Genomic DNA, 18,734 nt, shown 5'->3' with positions numbered 1-18,734 from the left:
CTAGCTATTAGTGCAAAATGGCCATAGTCAGTCTGTCAGTGCCATACAAAATGTAAACCTATAAAGACAAAATAATGTAACATAAAGCATATAAATACAAATAAATATGTTCTAAAATGAAAAAGCAAGGTAAATCTTATAGAAACAAAATAAATTATATAAATTATAATAAATATAACATCCAAACCAAGAGACAGCTATAAGAAAATATTAAATAAATTGACACTGTCAATCAATGCAAATAAATAACCTATATAAAGTACACAACAATTAAATTTCCCCAAAAGTCCAGTAAAGCCTAACTTTTTTAAAATATTGCAATGACCTATTTTTCAGTTACACTGGGCTAGCATCTATTTTTCTAGAAAAGCCCACACACAGTCTAAATCACTTGTGCATTCCAAATCCTCCTCTTTCCTTGCTTTACTCCTAGTGTCATCAGCTGCTCTCCGCCCTTTTGCAAGCCATGACTGAACATAGGGGATTGGATTGAATCTCTTAAATGGTGGACCAACAAGATTTAAAAACATTAAAGAAGATATTGTTTCAGTCAGCAATGATGCTCTTGTAGATGTGCAAATGAGATTCATTTGAGAAAAGCCCCGCTCACATTCTGCAGTACTGATAGCAATAGTGTGCAAAGCCATCAAAAGCTCCTTGAACTGCCTTTTAATTTCTTTTCCTCCAGATTCTTTATACTCTCTGTACGCACGTATAGTTTCTCGGCTGGCAATGTTGAATCTTTTACACAGAGACTCAATGTCACTTTCACCATAAAGAACAGGTAGCTCATCAGGCCAGTACTGTTTGTATAAAACTTTCAATTCGTTAATCAGCGTCTCATAGTCAGCCTTTTTGTCAGCAGAATTAGTACCGCCTGTAGACAACAAACGATTTCTCAGATTTTCTGCAAGGCTACGAAAAAACTGCCCCTGTTCAATGATTTTGTCAGTGGTCTTTCCTTTGTGCAGCATCACACCCTGGAATATATTTTCTTCCATTGCCTTTTTACACTGTGAGAAATGCTTTCCTTGCCGGTCTACCATTGCCTCAAACACTGCTATTTGCCGACAAATAGCTCGATGGGCATCAATGATTGTAGAATCACGTTTCTGTAACTCGAGTGATAACTCTGATAACTCCTGAAGAGCATCATACATGAGGCCAAGATTAGCAACAAACTGGATAGATGATAATCGCCTTTCTAGGCCGGTGTACATATTTCGATTAGAACTGTCACGGGAAGCATCAACAGCAGCACTAGTAAAATGCTTGTAGAGAGCAGGATAAGCATTCCAAACAGCTTCTACTGTTCTAAAGCTTGATGCAACCCAACGAGTATCTAACACTCTACCTATTCTGCAGAGCTGAATGTCAAGAACTTCTGCACACTCCTTTAGCTCCAAACGGTTTTTAACAGATGTGGCAAACAAAGAATATAGCTTGTCGAGTAAGTTTTTGAAGTGATTTGTAGCGCCAATATCTTTCATGACATCATGAACGGCAAGTTCCAGGCGATGTGCTGAGCAGTGCCAGGCTACAATATTGGGAGAGATTTTTTCTTGCAACCTCTTTATAACACCACTGCGACGGCCAAACATCACTGAAGCGCCATCACAGGCAACTGAAACCAGGCATTTGGAGAGAAAGTCCTCACTTATATTAATAGGATCTTTTTTTAGAGCAGACAGTAAACTACTTACTATGCCGTCAGCTGACAAATCACTCAGCTCAATGAGGTCAACAAAAATATTAGCTGGTGAGTCCATGCCAGGTAGCTGCATTCGCATGTACACAATTAAAGAACTTTTCCTATTTAACGCAGTGCCTTCATCTAGTAAAATACTTATTTTTGGGGAAAGTTCAATAATTTGAGCAAATATCTTCCTCTTCATTTCTGAGGATATGTGGCGTTGTATGTTTGAGCAAGCTACATTGGAGTGCAAAATTCGACCCATATCCAGTCCATTTAACTGGTGGCAGTCTATCTCTGTTTCAAAACCATACGCTGGCCTGTTCCGCTTTGCTTCCTTATAAGCTACACGGAATATTCTGGATGTTGATGACATTTGTAAAGATTGAGCTTTTGCAGTTACTTGCAATAAAGAATCTTTTTTTGCATTTTCTAAGATTTTTAAAGTTGCAAAATGAGCCTTGCTTTGTGCATGTTCTCCAATCTTTTTTCTCAATGATTTTTGCTGTTGTCGTGGATTTGTGCCATATGCATTCACAGTAGAGTCAGTCCATTCTTTGGACAATTTCATTCCCCTGGATTTCTCAGCACCAAGATCACGGACTTGGCGACACACAGAACAGCCAAGGTTAGTGCCTTTAACAATTAACCACGGATGCTTGCGTTGGAAATATATCTTTTGATCGTGTTTCCAACCTTTAGGAAGAATGCCTTTCCTAAAAACTGTGCCTGAATGTGGTTTCAGCGATAATGTGTCAAATTGTTTGCTAGTGCTTGGAGTTTCCTCTGTCTCACTCTCAGCAATCTCCACAGCATGATACTGGTCATGTCGGAGAGGACTATCTTGTGTCTTTTCTTCTGTAGGTGTGATAACGCTGCTGCTAGTAGTGGTGTCCCTCTCATCTTGTGCCTTCTCTTGCACTTCATCTTCTGTGTTGTTCCCTTCATCCACCGGAAGTACATGGTCTTTTTTAGCTACTTTATTAGTAGGCTCCCCATCGTCTTTGGGCTTAAATTTTGTGAAGTAGCTTGAAATCTTCTTCTGCCCACTGTGCGACATTCTAGGGAAGCAAAGTGAAATAAAACATGCTAGACATGTGCGAAGTGTGATGTCAATTCAATTAAGTAATAATACATGCACAATTATTTTTTTTTGCAGTTTGCTCCAAAGAAATTTATGCATCTGCACATATATTACCATCTACTGTCTACAACTGACTACAAGTATAATCTTACTTTGCCGGGTTTGCCCACCCAAATTCAGACCTTTTGCAGATGAGCACTCACTGAAAAGAGGCACAAAGTCTTTAAAGTTTGCCTCACTTTTAAGCTTTGGCTTCCTGTAGCAGTAGCATGACAACTAAAGCAGGGTAAGGTGGAAGTGTGCAAAGTTAGTTACACACTGTGATTCACAAAAAGTATTCATTAATTGACACTCAAGGCCAGAATGGGAACCCAAAGCAGCCCTGGCAAGTTTTGTTTGACCAGCCCCCATACAGTGCATAGCAAGCAAGCTTAATGACTGCTAGAGATGTTTGCATGGGGGTCATTCTCCCCTCAAGAACATTTTTTTGAAGAGAAAAAAACTAAAATGGTGCACAACATATTTAGCTGTATCAACTTTCAAAGCATAGTAAATTGTACACCTAAATGAGGACGTGCATAGCCACCAAGGCCAGAAAGCATGGTAATCTCACAACTTGGAAATGTCAGACAAAGGCACCCAGGCTAGAAATCATGGAAATGTTACACAAAGGCACCCTGGCTAGAAATCATGGAAACGTCAGACAAAGGCTCCCTTACCCTCATCATGCACATTCTCAACTCATATACCAACATCACTTCTTGGTGCAGAGCCTGCTCAGGTGACTGATTGCCATTGGTTTCTTTGCAAGCAAGACCACCACATATTACTTCCCCTTATTTAACCCCGGGCCCAAACTCTATTACTTCCCCTCCTTAATACCAACTCCTCTCTTATGTTTGATGATGAGGGCGGCTCTTATGCGACTTGCAGCTCTTCCAGGTAATCTCATACATGATACATCTGCCCTTAGCAGGCAATTCTGGCTCTGAGTCCACTAACTCTCTTGTAAAAAGGCACCTGTATTGACAGGACTGGAGGTGGTCATGGGGGGTTATTAGCACCAAAATCATCCTGTACTGATTCCACTTCCAGGCAGCCTGCAACTGCGCAACAAATAGCTAGTGAGTGCATACTGCTGGCAACAACAAACATGATTGTGCATCGATTCGTGATGATCAAACTAGCCTAAAGCCAGGGCATCAGTAACAACATTTAAGCAGTGTGACTTCCGAACATAAAAAAAGTTAATCTGTAGGCCTCACCTGCGCATTTATTATCCATTGCTATTTGCTTCAAAAAAAAAAAAAACAGCCCTTAATGTAGTAGTGTAACTTAAGTCAGTCAGAACATTTGCGCATGTTGCAGCTTGCCTGGCACAGCCCCAGGCCGAACCCCCACAGATTTTATGATATTTGAAAAGGAAGCCGAATCCTGCCCTGGGCCTGTAACCTGTACTGATTTCACCCAGGCAGCCCGCAACTGCGCAACAAATAGCCAGTGAGTGCACACACAACAAACCTGATCGTGCATCGATTCGTGATGATTAAACAACTACCCTATGCCAGGCAGGGCATTAGAAACAACAACATTTAAGCAGTGTGTGACGTGACGTCCGAACCACTCTGTGGGGATTGGGGAAGGTGAGCTATGAAGCTCTGAACTGCGGGGCGATCTGATAGGGTGTGCATGGCCTCTGTGTGAGACATGCATTCGGTCAGCCTTAGGTGCAAAGGGTGTCTGTGAGAGGGGGGGCGCCGGGCGGTCTTCAAGATTCGGGGGTGTGTAGCTGCGCTGTGCTGCCAGGGTGGACTCCCGTTTGGTGCTGGTGTGATGGCTTGAGAGTGCCCTGCTCTGGCGCGGGTTTGCTGGGGGTGGTGGGGGGAAGATGGGGGGGTGGGGCTGTTCGGGGCACTGATGTACAATGTGTGCTGCTGGTAACGCGCCTCGTGATGGAGGGGGCGCTGCCTTAGGGTTGGGTTGGTTGGCTGACTACAACCATATTCTCACCGCATTTCCAAACCATTACTGAGTGAAATGATATGTGATGCACACACGTAGGCATTTACATCAATAGACAATACATTTCCAAATGGCTATACATTTACACGTGAGTACTCCTAGAGAGCTGCAACAGTAGCAGATTTACAGGAGTACTCTTGTAATGTTTTGTTTATTTAAAATAAGCCGAAATTTGATCCAAACGCAGGGCTAAACCTTCAGGGCAAATGTCTATCTTTCCTTGTAATCTAGAAGTACATCTCAAAATCACCATAAAAATACCATTATCCAACGCATCTGAGAAGCATGCAGATTGGTAAGCAGTATAGGTGTGCTGCCAACTCTTTTCTCATTTTACTTTTCGATTATTTGCAGCCAGTAAATTAATGATAATTTAAAAAAAAAAAACGTAATCCTGCGCGCGCCTGTGGCCCCCACCGCCCCCAGGCCCTGCCTCGCCTCGCCTCACCTCACCACCTCACTCACCTGCAGTGCCGCCTCAGCTGCTGCCCTGCCTGCCTTATTTCAAATTCGGCCGGCGCCGGCCTACCGTACCCCCAGGGCCAGGCCCTGGCCCACCGCCCCAGGCCATCTTGTCCCTGCGGACCCTGCCTCGCTCGCCTCGCAGAGTCGCACCCAGGTCCGGTCGCCCTCAGGGCGGCTCACCTGCTGAGCAGTGACGGTGTCGGTGAGCACTCGCAGTCGCCGGCCGCTCCCAACTCCGAGTCGAGTGAGTCTCAGTCCCCCGACCGACTCGGCGAGTCCCCCACCAGCAACTTTGGAGTTTGGGCGGGCGAGGGTCGGGAAGAGGTGCGGAGTGCGGACGTGCGGTTATGCAGGGGCGGGCAGACTCAGTGAGAAAATGCGCGTGCAATGCATTTTGCATGCAATCATCTGCGCACGCGTCACCTCCTCTGGCGCGCACAGCCCCAACCCCCGCAGCAAAGCCCTGCCCAGTGCCTGCCCCTGGCCCCTGCAACTAGGCTGCAAAAAGAAACAAAGTTACAATTTCCAACGGCAACTCGGCAAGTCCCGGACTCTCCCACCCAGGCGGCGCCGACTGGGGCCCTGATCCGCGCCGCACCTGGGGAAGTGGAATTCCGAATTCATTTGAGTTGACTTGACTTCTTCTGTCTTCTTTAACTAGAAGTAACTCCAGTCCAGTCAGTGCCACTGCCTGCCTGGCAGTAATAATACACAGCAGCGCTGCGCCACACTCTCTGTGCCTGCCAGAGAGTCATCACCACGCACCAGTCAGTGCACTGCACACGCAAACAGTCAGAGACAATGAAAATGAGGCAGAGAACAGGTGCACTTTAATGCCGAGTGATAGACCCGGCCCCCATATTTAAGTGCCGGTGCTGAGCACCGGCAAGCCCCGGCTCAAATTAAGCCCTGGATGCTCCTATCCCATCAAAGAGTGCATTGAAGTACTTTTTTAGTCTGGATGAAAACGTCGACAGACCCCCGCTTCAGCCTCTGCTACAGAGCCATTAAAACATTAACTTGAAAAAGTAAAAAGAAAACCATTACAAATAATTTGTGTGTGGGGTGGGGGGAGTGGGTGGTCTGAGGGAATGGCTTAAATTTTGCATATAAAGGAATCTAAGGTTTAGAATGAGATTGAGGGCCATATTCTCAAGAAAGGCAATAAGGTTATCTCCGTTCTTGAGAATATGGCCCGGAGTTGTTTAACTCATAATTACAGGATTAAAACTGACAAAGTAATAAACATAAATCTGGCAATGATTTCTCATTCACAGGGTCGAAGAAATGGATTTCCCAGTCATGGGTTTGTTTATTTCACATGAGACGGTCACAAAAGCGGGAAGAAGATCACAAACTTAAATGAGACTGTCCAGAAAAAGTTGTTTGTGATGGTATTGTCGTAAAACTATTAACATACAGGGGTGTTTAAGCAGGGGCGGCTCCTCCACTAAGGCTCAGGAGCATCACCCCACTGCTTTTCAGCAGCACAAGAAAGGAAAAATAAAATTATAAGAACACAATAAAATTATCATTTTATTTTTCCAATTCTGGGGAAGGACAGGGCAGGGCTTAACTATCATCACAGCCAGCCAGGGGAGGAGTGGCGAGTGCGCATGATGGTATGGCTGGCAGTCTTGGGCTTGCCAAACAGTCATGCACACTTAGCGTGTTCTCTACCCTGATGTATTGCACAGCCCTGTCTGAGTGCCAAACCTTGGTGCTCAGACTATTCACAATGCTGCTGTCATGTTGACGACAGTAGCATCATGATTGGCTAGGGGAGTGGGAGCCTTTGTGCTTCCAGTTCACTGAAGGAGAGGACGGACGAGAGGACAAAGGTGAGGTGGCGGCAGGCCCGTGCACTTGAAAGTGATCTTTCCTATTCTTTTTTTAACTCCCCTTTCCCCTACCTCACCATTACTGCCCGGGAGCAGCCGCCACTGTGTTTAAGCCATACTGGGACACAAATTAAAGGGAAATTACTGCATACTTCATAAGGAATAGGGTTAGATTCGGTTAAATATTGAATACGTTAGCACATAGAAAACATTGTACTCCTTTGGTGGTTTTAAGCCCAGGTTTTGATTTATTAAGAAAAGGTTCTGAACGTTTTAAGTGTTTTCCAATCATTAGAACCCTTTATGGGTGAGGATCCTGAATATTGACTGCAGAACAGAATACAGTGGGAGACTAATATTATAGACGGAATATTGAGGGACAGAATACAAAAAGATAAGCATGTATATATTTTCTATACTAGACGCGACATCTATTTACCTTGAAGATATATGTATCTTCAAGGTACATATTTATGGAATTAATAGGAAATCTACACTTCCCTCTATGCACATATTTTTCGATATTTTGTACCGTGATATTTTATCCACTACTGTGCCACAATGTTCTTGTACTCGATATTCTAGAGTACAATCCCCTTTATGGAATGCCGGGAGCCAGGCCGCCTATCAACATCCTCCCTTTGCTGGCTACAGCTGCCCTCACATGACTGTAAATTATATATTGTGTAGCTGCCAGCTCCCTGCCCCATTGGAATACCCGGCTTCCTAACTTCACCACACCGACTTACTTTTTAGGTCTGGTGGAAGCCAAGACCTTTAGAATTTACAAAAAAATATATAAAAATATATATGGTGGCTTTTGCTCAGCCTCCTTCAGACACTGGATTTAGACATAATTCATATTGTGGATCAACATCCATTAACTGGTGCAGTGGGTGCACCCTCTGCAGTCATTGGGGCAGTTGTAACTTCCTTCACTTCTTAAATCAGCCCACAAGACAACCATTCAATGCCAGGAGGTATTGATTTGATTGATGACATTTTTCCTCTTTACACAGAAAACCTCTGGTTCTGTGTGAGCTTGCCACATAAGTCAATAAAAGAGTTCCTGCAATCAGAAAACACTGAAACTTCTAAAATGTCAGTAATTTTTGGTTTGTTAACTTCCATCTGTTTTCAGCTACAGCTGACAGTTGCCAGGCATATAATAAGACCTTTGCAAACTCTGCCCAACAAACACATCTCTTGCTTCAGTTGATAAATCTGGTGTGGCAGCATTTAGGAAGACAGCGCTGTGCAGCTTCCTCAGTCGGGTAAATTCTGTCTCTGTTCCTTAACACCTCCAGCCAGCTCCCAGGGAAAGGACAAACATTTGAATTCATGCAACAGGTTTAAGGCAGTGCACAACACCAGCATCCACAAGACTTAGAGGAGGAGTTAGGGTTTGGCATAGTGGGTACCCTATCATAATGGCAAGATGTACCATCCCAGCCAAACTGAAGATCCAGGGCCTGATATAGATGCGGGAAGACTGTAAGCATGTCAAAGACAAAGCATACTCCAGCTCTGTTGCTGACCTACACCTCTGCCAGCCCAAAAGAGTGAGTGTCACCTAATTTGGTCATTCTGTTATAGGCAGGGGAAACCCAATTTACCCTTGTAGGCTTGGGCGCAAAGTAGTTGAGGTCAAGGGGTGCTACAAGGGACTTGTTTGAGACAAATTACAATTCATTTATGAGTTGTACACATGTAACGAACTCTCATGCATCCACTGGATAACCGTCTTGTTTTAACTATGACAAATAAATTGATGGAAGGCGGACAAAACATATAGAGCAAGAATCTTATTAAGTGTTCAAAAAGGTTCTCTTTATATTATAACCAAAGTAGGGAGACAAGTACAAATCAAATAAAGCAAAAAAGTCATGAACAGAGGTCAATCAAATTATAACTACAATTCATAACTCAATACATCAACTCCAGATAATTAAAGACACAACCAAAATTAGTTAATAAAGATGGATTGTGAATTGGTGATAGGACAACCCAACGGGAGATGATGGAGTGTCGACGTTTCGGTCTAGGTAGCAGTCGTCTGTTAGACCATCATCAGGACGGTGTTTTTTATGCAGGAAAACTCCCTTGAATCCTCAAATGGTTTCTTGGGGGCACGGAAAATGCCGTAGCATATGGCAGAGGTCGCATATGGGTACGTGAGCAGCAATGGCATATGGAAGTGGTGTCCAACGCGGATCTTTGGCTTTAATTTAAATGAAAACGCGTGGAGGCTGCTTGTCAAATTTCTTGCCGTCACCAATTTTTGAAAAAAGCTGTGTGAGCTGGCAGGAGGCGTCGTCATCAGTTGTTTGCTAAAAACAACTGATTGCTGCTCACGTACCCATATGCGACCTAGGCACAGAGAGGGCAGTGATTCACAGCCCAGAGCCAGAGGGAGACCAATGCCTTATTTTGTCCTATGCATTTTATTTCTCTTTATGGGAGATTTTTACCAATTATTAATTATTGGTTAGCCTCATTCTAGAATTATATTTTCTTAAACTCTTTAAGAGTTCCTGACTGACATAAAAATAGGGTTATCTTCCTTTATGGAGTGCCTAGTATGCAATCTATAATATGTTCTGTATTAAGTCTATGTTTTCCTATTTTTTCAATTCTGTAACCTGATTAATATTTGAATAATGAATAAAGAGTCAGTGAACTTTAACTTTTGACTAGAAAATAAAACCCTTTAAAAATACTCACAACTCTCATTATTGCCTTAAATATTGAATTGCATTTGAATGTCATGTTTATGCAAAGTTTTCTGATGGTGATAAATGGTTGCAAAGTTCCATCACCTTTAAGCGGTAAACAAGAGGTAAATGATGTTTTGCGTTGAGAAATTACTGCGAAATTACAGCTGGATCACCTGCGTTGGAGCTAGGCTGGCTGCTAAATTTAGCAACAGAGCAGGAGGACATGCAGGGCTGCACCATATTGTTGTAAATATGGTGCAGCCTGTGTTTCAGAAGTGACAGAGTGTGGAAATAAGCCAAGGAGGTTAACGTCGCACTGCACCACTTTGTTGTAAATATGCCCCTAAGTTTTAGAAATTCTGGGCCCCTACTGTGGACCTCCAAAGCTTTTTCTTTTAAAATAACTCATGATCACCAAACCACTGTTATTACACATATCTGTGTTGTACTGGAAACTGCATTCAGTCTTTTAAAGTGTTTTTCTGTTGTTTGTATTGATAATAATTTGTTTTTTCATATATTGTGATTGCACTTTAATGGACTTGATTGTCTAAATAAAGTAAAGGACAATGACATGCTAGTAGTAAATGTGAGAGGGACTGGAGGGAGTGGGTAGAAAAAGAGGCAGATTTACTGCAAACTTATGGGAGTAATAAATGGTGTTTAGAGACGGAGGGTTTATGTGGGGATGTCACTTACTCACACAAGAGTAAGCCAATTGCTTTGCACAGTGGGAGGAGACATGTAAAGTGCTCTTTTGTAGTGAATTACACTCAGATTTTGTGAATACCATAAAATAGTAAATTTACTCTAAAGTGTGAATTACTCAAAAGAGTAAGTTACTTTCATGAATCAGGACCCACGGTCCTCTATGCGGAGCCTCTCGTAATGTTTCATTTGTTAAGGCCATGGCTTGATCATTTCTATTTTGTGGAGCATTACCATGTTTGGTCATTGAGGTTCTTGATATCCCATGTGATCAAACTTTTTACCATTAACATTCTCACATTTTCTCACACTGGCAATCTAATCTAACTTAATTTGAAAATCTATTTTTCATTTCCAGGGTCTGTACAACACTTCTGGTATGAGCCACATTTGGGTGGAGCCAACTGAGAAGCACTACTGACCATCAGGGCAATGGTGCTCGTTGGTGGACTTGGGAATTGTTGAACCAAGGATTGGCTTACATTCAGTCACTGGTACAGGCCATTTACTTATGTACAGAGGAAAGAGTGTCAGAATGTTAGTTTCTACAAAGGTGAAAAGAAGGCACAAATCACATATAGTATGAAGGCCCGAGAGCCTGACAGACAATTGATACTCCATGAGACAGTAATTTCTTTTTATCTCCTTTTTCACATTATTCTCAAATCTGTAGTCACAGTCAGAAGGCATAGATACCTGTGTGACAGTACTTTGGACAAGAAGCATAAATATACTTATTTACAAATATTACGTTGGGGAATGTGCAAGCTTTTTTGGTTCTCACATCAGGGTGACAGATACAGAACCAATCCTAAGAACATGTACTATCTGTTCATATTGTTAATGAGGATTACAATGCTATGAGTAAAAAGACAGCACTATTCAGTGGTAAAAAACATAAATCTCCTGCCTTCCTTGATCACAGCAGATGACAGGTATTTTGTATACTACTAACCAATGAGAGTCACTCAGACCAACTGGAATTGTGCTCTTTCTTCTTAGTCTCCCAAAGTATTAGTAGGAGGAAGAAGAATTTCTTTAAATAACTCACACCCACCATGGTTACCCCTTGGTGACGTGCTTTATCATAATGTTCTTCCAAACCCCACTGCAGAAAAGAGGCGTGCTATGACGACGGATACATGGGAGCACTGATAATGTTATTACCTATCCTGATGAGAAATAATAGGAGTGGGTGCTGTCTCAGCCCATGCTACATGCTGGCACAGCCACTTCTTCCTCCAGGCACATGAGCGGCTTGTGCTGAAATGCTGTTGCTATCTTCGAGCCTTTATAGAGATCTTGATTCACCTGAAATTACAAAAAAAAGTCAGAACCTCTGCAATGGCACTCATGATGCCATTACCCTCATACCGTCTGAAAAACGTGTCTTGGACAGACTCAGGAAGGACACACTGCTTTGAATTATTCAGAGCAATAATTCATGCAGCAGTTGCTCTGTAAACATTACCAGCCAGTATGCACCTCTTCTCATCTTGGGGGCAGCCTATTGTGCGCAACGTGCCAGTATTATCTCCTGCGTCCTGCCAAGAGGCTTTTCTAGATGGGTGCCGTTTTGTGAAAAAGTAGATAATACCTTACTCTCTTTTTTGTGGTAGTGTGGGCAAGCAGTAAGACTTTATCAGAAGGCAGTGTTAAGCATTTATTGTACACACCCAGTCAAGAAATGATTTCACAAACTCAAAGACTGAACTCTAACCAACTGTTTTGGGTAAAGATATTTGTTGCTGTATTTTATTTTCAGAACCAAGCAGACTTGGTGCAGGCAAGTAAAAATAGTACTTTTATGATATTACATTTGAATGAGGTTGAATGTAGATACAGGTAGGTCAAATATTCAGAAACAGTGGAAATTACTATTCAGTTACTTTGCAATTACATTGTGATTACTTTTCATATTACTTTTTCTACTCAGTGTGATATGCCTAGATATCAACTGGGGTACAAAAGGGGTGGTGATGGACGGAGCATCTGAATCAATCAAACACTCTCTCCCAGTCAAAAGATCTGGGTTTAATCCATCACCGTTCTTTAGCCCACTCTGCCACCCGAGTTCAGACATGGCTTTATGCAAATCAGTCTGACCCTGTGCCTCATGGCAACAGTCCAGCCCGAACTGCCAAGCCATGTCTTCCCTGGACCGGAAACAAGCTTCTGAGGACCAGTTTCTGGCATTCCAGCCGTCTTCAGCTCGGCTTGCTTGAATCCAGTGGCAAAGTGAGCAAGGGACTCACGTCTGAGCATACCCTGCCACACTTATGGCAGCCAAAAGCGGTACAAAAGGGGGTGGTGATGGACGGAGCATCTGAATCAATCAAATACTCTCTCCCAGTCAAAAGATCTGGGTTTAATCCATCACCGTTCTTTAGCCCACTCCTCCACCCCAGTTCAGACATGGCTTTATGCAAATCAGTCCGACCCTGTGCCTCATGGAACAGTCCAGCCGGAACTGCCAAGCCATGTCTTCCCTGGACCGGAAACAAGCTTCCGAGGACCAGTTTCTGGCATTCCAGCCGTTTTCAGCCCGGCTTGCTTGAATCCAGTGGCAAAGTGAGCAAGGGACTCACGTCTGAGCATACCCTGCCACACTTATGGCGGCCAACTGGGACATTTCTTAAGTAAAAGGTAAGCAAGTCCGTTTTTTTAAACACGCAGTTTCTTAAGTTCTCATACAATTTCCAACTTCACACTTTTTTCACAGTAAAGCAGTCAATGTAGTCCTATGGGAGGAAATTAAGTTAGGTTTAAAGGTAAGTACTTGGTTTTGGGATTTGGGTTTCTGGGATTAGAACCAGGGTTCCTCCAGGGTCAATTAATAAGTGCCTTCCAGCCATAATTATTTTTGACTTAAGGAAGTATTTAAATATATTTTGGAAATGCATTCAATTTGTCCCAACTATAAACGTATTTTGCCAAAATACACTCACTTTCCCACTAAATGTGTCAATTTTAGGAAACAATCCCATACTTCATCAAGCATCATCTTGTAATTTTTTGAAAAGACACTTTGCCTTCTCATTATAGGTTTTACGTTTTTTAACATGTGAGCAAAACCTTTCTTCAAATATCAGATTGCATTTATTAAAAACAAACTGATTTCTCCTTAATTAAATGTTTGTCATTTTATAAACACTTGTTTCATCCCTAAATATATCAGATTGTCATTGTCATCTATGGTCATATGTGGTTTAGTTAACAAGAAATATTCCCTTCAAATGCCTCTATGTTATCTTCACATGCCAATATTCTCCATAAATGTCAAAGATTATTATTAGATGGCAGTGGAGACCATGCAGTGCTATTGGTAGCCAATAGATGCCAAATGAGTACCACATCCCAGAAATGAGTACTGAATGCCAGTAGCAAAGCCATATTGCGGGGTTACCATCTACTGGGGCTGCTCACAAGGTGTCAGCGGTGGCAGCAGTGGTCACCAGGTGCCAGAGGTCCCCATCAGAAGCCTTTCAAACTCAGGGTCAAGGATAGATGTTGTGGGGACAATAGATACTAGGGAGTTTGCCAGATGTCAGTGGTCGACAGCAGTTGCCAAGGCTGGGTACGGGATGCTGGGGTGCCTCTATTACACCAGGGAACACCACTAAAAGTCATAATGGTGACCCGATGGCAGTGGTCACCACCAGATCTCAATGGTGGCCAACAGATGCCAGGGTGTCAGGAATCCACCGTATTTCACAGATGGTCACCATCTATCCAGGATGTCCACTTTAAGCGACCACCATGTGCAGGATATGGCCACCAGTAATCAGGGATGCCCACCTTATGTTAGATATGCTAATGTGGTTTAGCAGGCACTATAGTTGGCCACCTCATGCAGTGATGTCCAGCAAAGGACGAAGACAGCAACATGATTTTATAGAAACCATATCATACGAAGTATATTTATCCTATTCTAGCAGTAACAATCTAATTTAAAGGGCTGCCACCACAGCAACAGGTGCTAGGGCTGCCCCATTTATGAATATAATACTTAGTTTGTTTAAAAGTGCATACTAATACTCAAAACATTTCCTGTCATTGAATAAGAGCCCCTGACATTCTCTTTCTTTATCAGAGGCCCAACAAAGATGGCTTGGGTTCCAAAATACAAGGTCGGGAAGGGACACACTAATCTAACCGCAAGAGGAGTTTAGATATCTCAGAACCATTAAAACACAAAATGAGCAATACAAAGTCACTTGAAATGGAGCCTTTGTTCTATCCATACAACCTCCTCCTACTTGCTTCTACTAGATGCTCATTTTACACATTTTTCTGACCAACTTGAAAGCAAAACTCTGGATCCTTTGCAGGAGCGCTAGAAGGCAGTTTGTACAGTAATCAAGCTTAAAAAATTCACTGGTGGCAATCACCATGGCACGCTTCACTCTAAGAAGGAAGGGGAGATCCTCTTCAAAATTCAAATTGTTAGGAAGCAATCTAAAGTCACTGATTTCACCTGGGCTGATGAAGCGATCTACTGGTCCATTACCACACCAAGACATTCAACCTTTGCTTCAGGAGTAGAAGGTGTATCCTTCTACTTTTGAAACAATGAGCAGACACCCCACTTTGTTTACTTTGTATGGCACTCTATTCTAGTAACCTTTATTTGGCATAAAATCACAATAAATCAGAAAATCACAATTAAAAAAATGATCTCATCTCCAAATTAACAAAATACTTGAAAAATCTTAAAAGAGACAATTCATTAAAAAAACTACCAGCTTTGAACAATATGTACTATATCAGACATTGTAATAAACTAAATATCTTAAAGCAGTTAAGAAGAATACCGCCTCCTAATATTCAGTGCGCGTCTAATGAAATCAATAACCGTACTACATTTTTGAATATACAACTGCTGCAAATATTGGAAACCCAACCTGTGTGCCAAAAATTTCTTAGGACTCAAAATTGGAAAAAGAAAACAAATACTAACAGACATATACAATGAACAAAACAGTGTTTAATTAATAGTGGATTTAACTGAGCAATGGTCACAAGGACAGGGAGGAGGTGTCAGACCATATACCTTGTTGCGGAAACACAAATAAAAAAAATGTAATATGTTCAAACAAAACTTGGTAAGGTAAAATCTAAATTGGCTGTTTTCTACAAACAATAAATAAAACTCAAGCTTGACCGCAGGATCTAGTAAAAAATATCTCTCTAATGAAGGTATCCTTAGAACGTGATTTAATCTGAGCTTTCGTAGCTGAAACTATCAGCTCTGGGTTATTATATATTTCTTCAAGTTCCAAGTATTAGCAGGTATTCCTGATAGAGGATAACCAGGGGATCTTATCCCCCCCCCCTTTTTTAAGGCTATACAATCTAAGATAATTCTTTTCAGAAGGTAATATCTGTCATATCTTGACCCATTACAAAAGAGGGGCATGTCCGAGATGATCTTCAAGATAGGCCAATCCGACCTCTGAGTGGCAAAAAAAGTTGTCTGTACCTGCAGGAACTGAAAGTAATCCATTTAGGAAGCTATTTTGTATTTTCTGACCACTATCAGTACTACTATACCCCCACACTCCTGCCCCATAGAACACCATAGAGATACTTTTTAATTCAAGCAACGTCATGATTTCCTTTATAGGTTTGTGTCCAGGAGTACAGTCAAAATTTAAAAAAGACTTCAATAGTCCTAGGGATCTGTAGGGCTCTGTGTGTCAGCAGAAGTGCCCATTTAAGTTTAAATGAAAGGACATGCCAAAATAGTTAAAATTGTCAACCTTTCGTAATAGCAATCCTTTTACGTAAAACTTTCTTGATTTTGTCCTTTTGGGACCACAAGGTAAAATATAAGACTTGGAATAATTGACCTGCAAATTAAGAGCACTCATAAATTCAATGATTCCATCCAGCAGCTGTTGAAGGCCATTTGCAGTCCAAGCTAAGAGTACCATGTCATCAGCATAGAGAAGAAGTGGGATATAGTAATTCCCCACCCGCTGGAAGTTTATCTTTTCTGCAGGAGAGGACTCTCTAGGCCATTTATATACATTAAAAACAGAAAAGGCGAAAAAAGACAGTTGACATTTTATAGGATAAGTAAGATCTCCAGTTGGGCAATAACACATCTTCACAGCGGTATCCCAGTGAAGTCTAAGTGAAAGTAAAACTAATGGTTTTTGCATCCCTAAATCTTCCAGTATGTTCCATAACGTGGACCTATTTACTATATCAAATGCACTTAATAGGTCCATGAAAGCTAAGTGCAAAGCAGAGTTTTTAACATGGACATATTTTCCTGTTAGAAGAGAGAGGTTTATGCACTGTTCAGTCATCCTAGTGCACTGTCTAAACCCATACTGAAGGTCAGAAATAATGTTGTTTGTCTCTGCCCAAGCTTCGCATTGCGCCAAAAGTACCCACCCCAACATCTTAACAGTTGAGCCCCATAAAGATATTGGATGATAACAGACCGAATTTGATTAGTCACTTTTCTTAAAGTACAGTGCAATAACTGCCTCGTCCCAAAAAGGAAGAAGGGGACAAGTTATTGTAGCACGAAAGACATTTGTAAGAAGTGGGGCCCAGAACTCTATGTTTTCCTTGAACAGTTCCACAGAGGAGCCATTCAGATTGTGGGTTTTCCCATTTCTACTCTCTCTAATTGGCAATGCAAAATCTTTAACCTCAATTGGAAGACTAAAATCAATTACACTTTCATAGTCATCTAATGACATGGCACCTGTATCTTCTTCCCAAGCTAAATCGGTCTTAGAATTTAAGACGGCAGAAAACATGGAAAACCCATGCGTCAGTTTATATTACGGAATCAATATGAGATGTGGGTCCTACTGAAAACAAAGGATGGTTTGCCAACTGCCAAAATTGTTTTGAATCCTTTAGTTCTTCTGTGATCTGAAGGTCCACCCATGCTGACTCGCTTAGATCAGTCACTCTAGCAAAGTTGTGTGGCTTTATGCAATGTACTAGCAGACTTGAGGGTCTGATTTCTACGCATGGCCTTCTGGGCAGACTTCAATGCCTGATGTGCCTTAAAACATGCTGAGCTAAACCATGTATGATGAGGAGAGGGTGAGTTTTTTTGCGGTTAAGGCTGCTGGCATCGAATGAGAAAGACAAGCAAAACTCTCAATTATCTTGGATGCAGGAACATTAGCTTCTAAACATTTTTCCACTAAATTTAAGTTATGGGACACCATAAACTTCAGGAAAGATGGCAGATCAAGTGAGGCCCACTTAATACGAAACCTGCTGTTAGCAGAAAACTCCTTGCTAGGTTCTGTACCTAGAGAATGAAACTTAAATAAAACTACCAGCGGGTTATGACCACTTACTCAATGGGAAATAATTGAAAACCCTGATATTAGGGAACTACATGTTTTAGAAGCGAAAATGAAATCAATAGTACTATATGTGCCCCCCCCCCTATAAAGGAAGAACATGGATTTGGTGTATCCCGACCACCTTCCCCTGCAAAGAGAAGATCACATTTCGACAACATTATTAATCGTGTCTCCATACATCGTGGGCCTCATTTATGAGGCTGTGCGTCACTTTTACGCCGCCGGTGCGTCACATTTTGTTACGCACCAGTGGCGTAAAAAATGCGCCTTGTTGCGTCATATTTACAAAGTGACGCATCTAGGTAGATGCGTCACATTATACCTGCGCCAGGTATAATGTATGCAAGGGGGGCGTATTGGCGCAAGGAAGGGTCGTAGAAGTGACGCAGTGAAATCTATGAGATTTCACTGCGCCACTTCTAGGACACCGTTGCGTCAAAATCTTGCGCCTGCCTCACAGCAGGCGTAAGACTGACGCAGGCCCTTTCACATGAGGCTTGCCCCATGTGAAAGGACACATTGCTGGAGTTGCGTAACTTTTGTGAAACACTCCAGCAATGCGTCACTTTTGCGCTTAAAGATACGTCCGAAATACTCACGTATCTGTAACTCCTTGCGACATGATGCGTCATACATTAAATATGGAGTGCGCACTGAGAAGTGACGCATCGCTGCTTTCACGCAGCGATGCGTCATTTCTCATAAATGAGGCCCCATGTGCCTAAAATGGGACACATCCTGATGCGTATAATGCCCCAGACCACAAACCATACTCCCAGTAAATGGACATAAAGTACAATTAAAAGAACCTACCGACAATATGCAGCATGAAGATAGATTACAGTTCAAGTTCATCAT

The 18,734-nt window shown here is 42.1% G+C and overlaps 1 protein-coding gene across 1 annotated transcript; it reads right to left on the bottom strand.

Moving 5' to 3' along the window:
• Window positions 1–353: 353 nt before the first annotated feature.
• Window positions 354–2,753, bottom strand: LOC147706155 (E3 SUMO-protein ligase KIAA1586-like). Its single transcript, XM_086929596.1, has one exon. It carries the CDS (start codon window positions 2,751–2,753, stop codon window positions 354–356), a length of 2,400 nt encoding a protein of 799 aa, XP_086785722.1.
• Window positions 2,754–18,734: the final 15,981 nt, after the last annotated feature.

Source organism: Lissotriton vulgaris, chromosome 7 (assembly GCF_964263255.1).
Source record: "Lissotriton vulgaris chromosome 7, aLisVul1.2, whole genome shotgun sequence".
Taxonomy (NCBI): domain Eukaryota; kingdom Metazoa; phylum Chordata; class Amphibia; order Caudata; family Salamandridae; genus Lissotriton; species Lissotriton vulgaris.
Note: the sequence above shows the minus strand (reverse complement) of the source record. Positions and strands in the feature narration are given on the sequence as shown.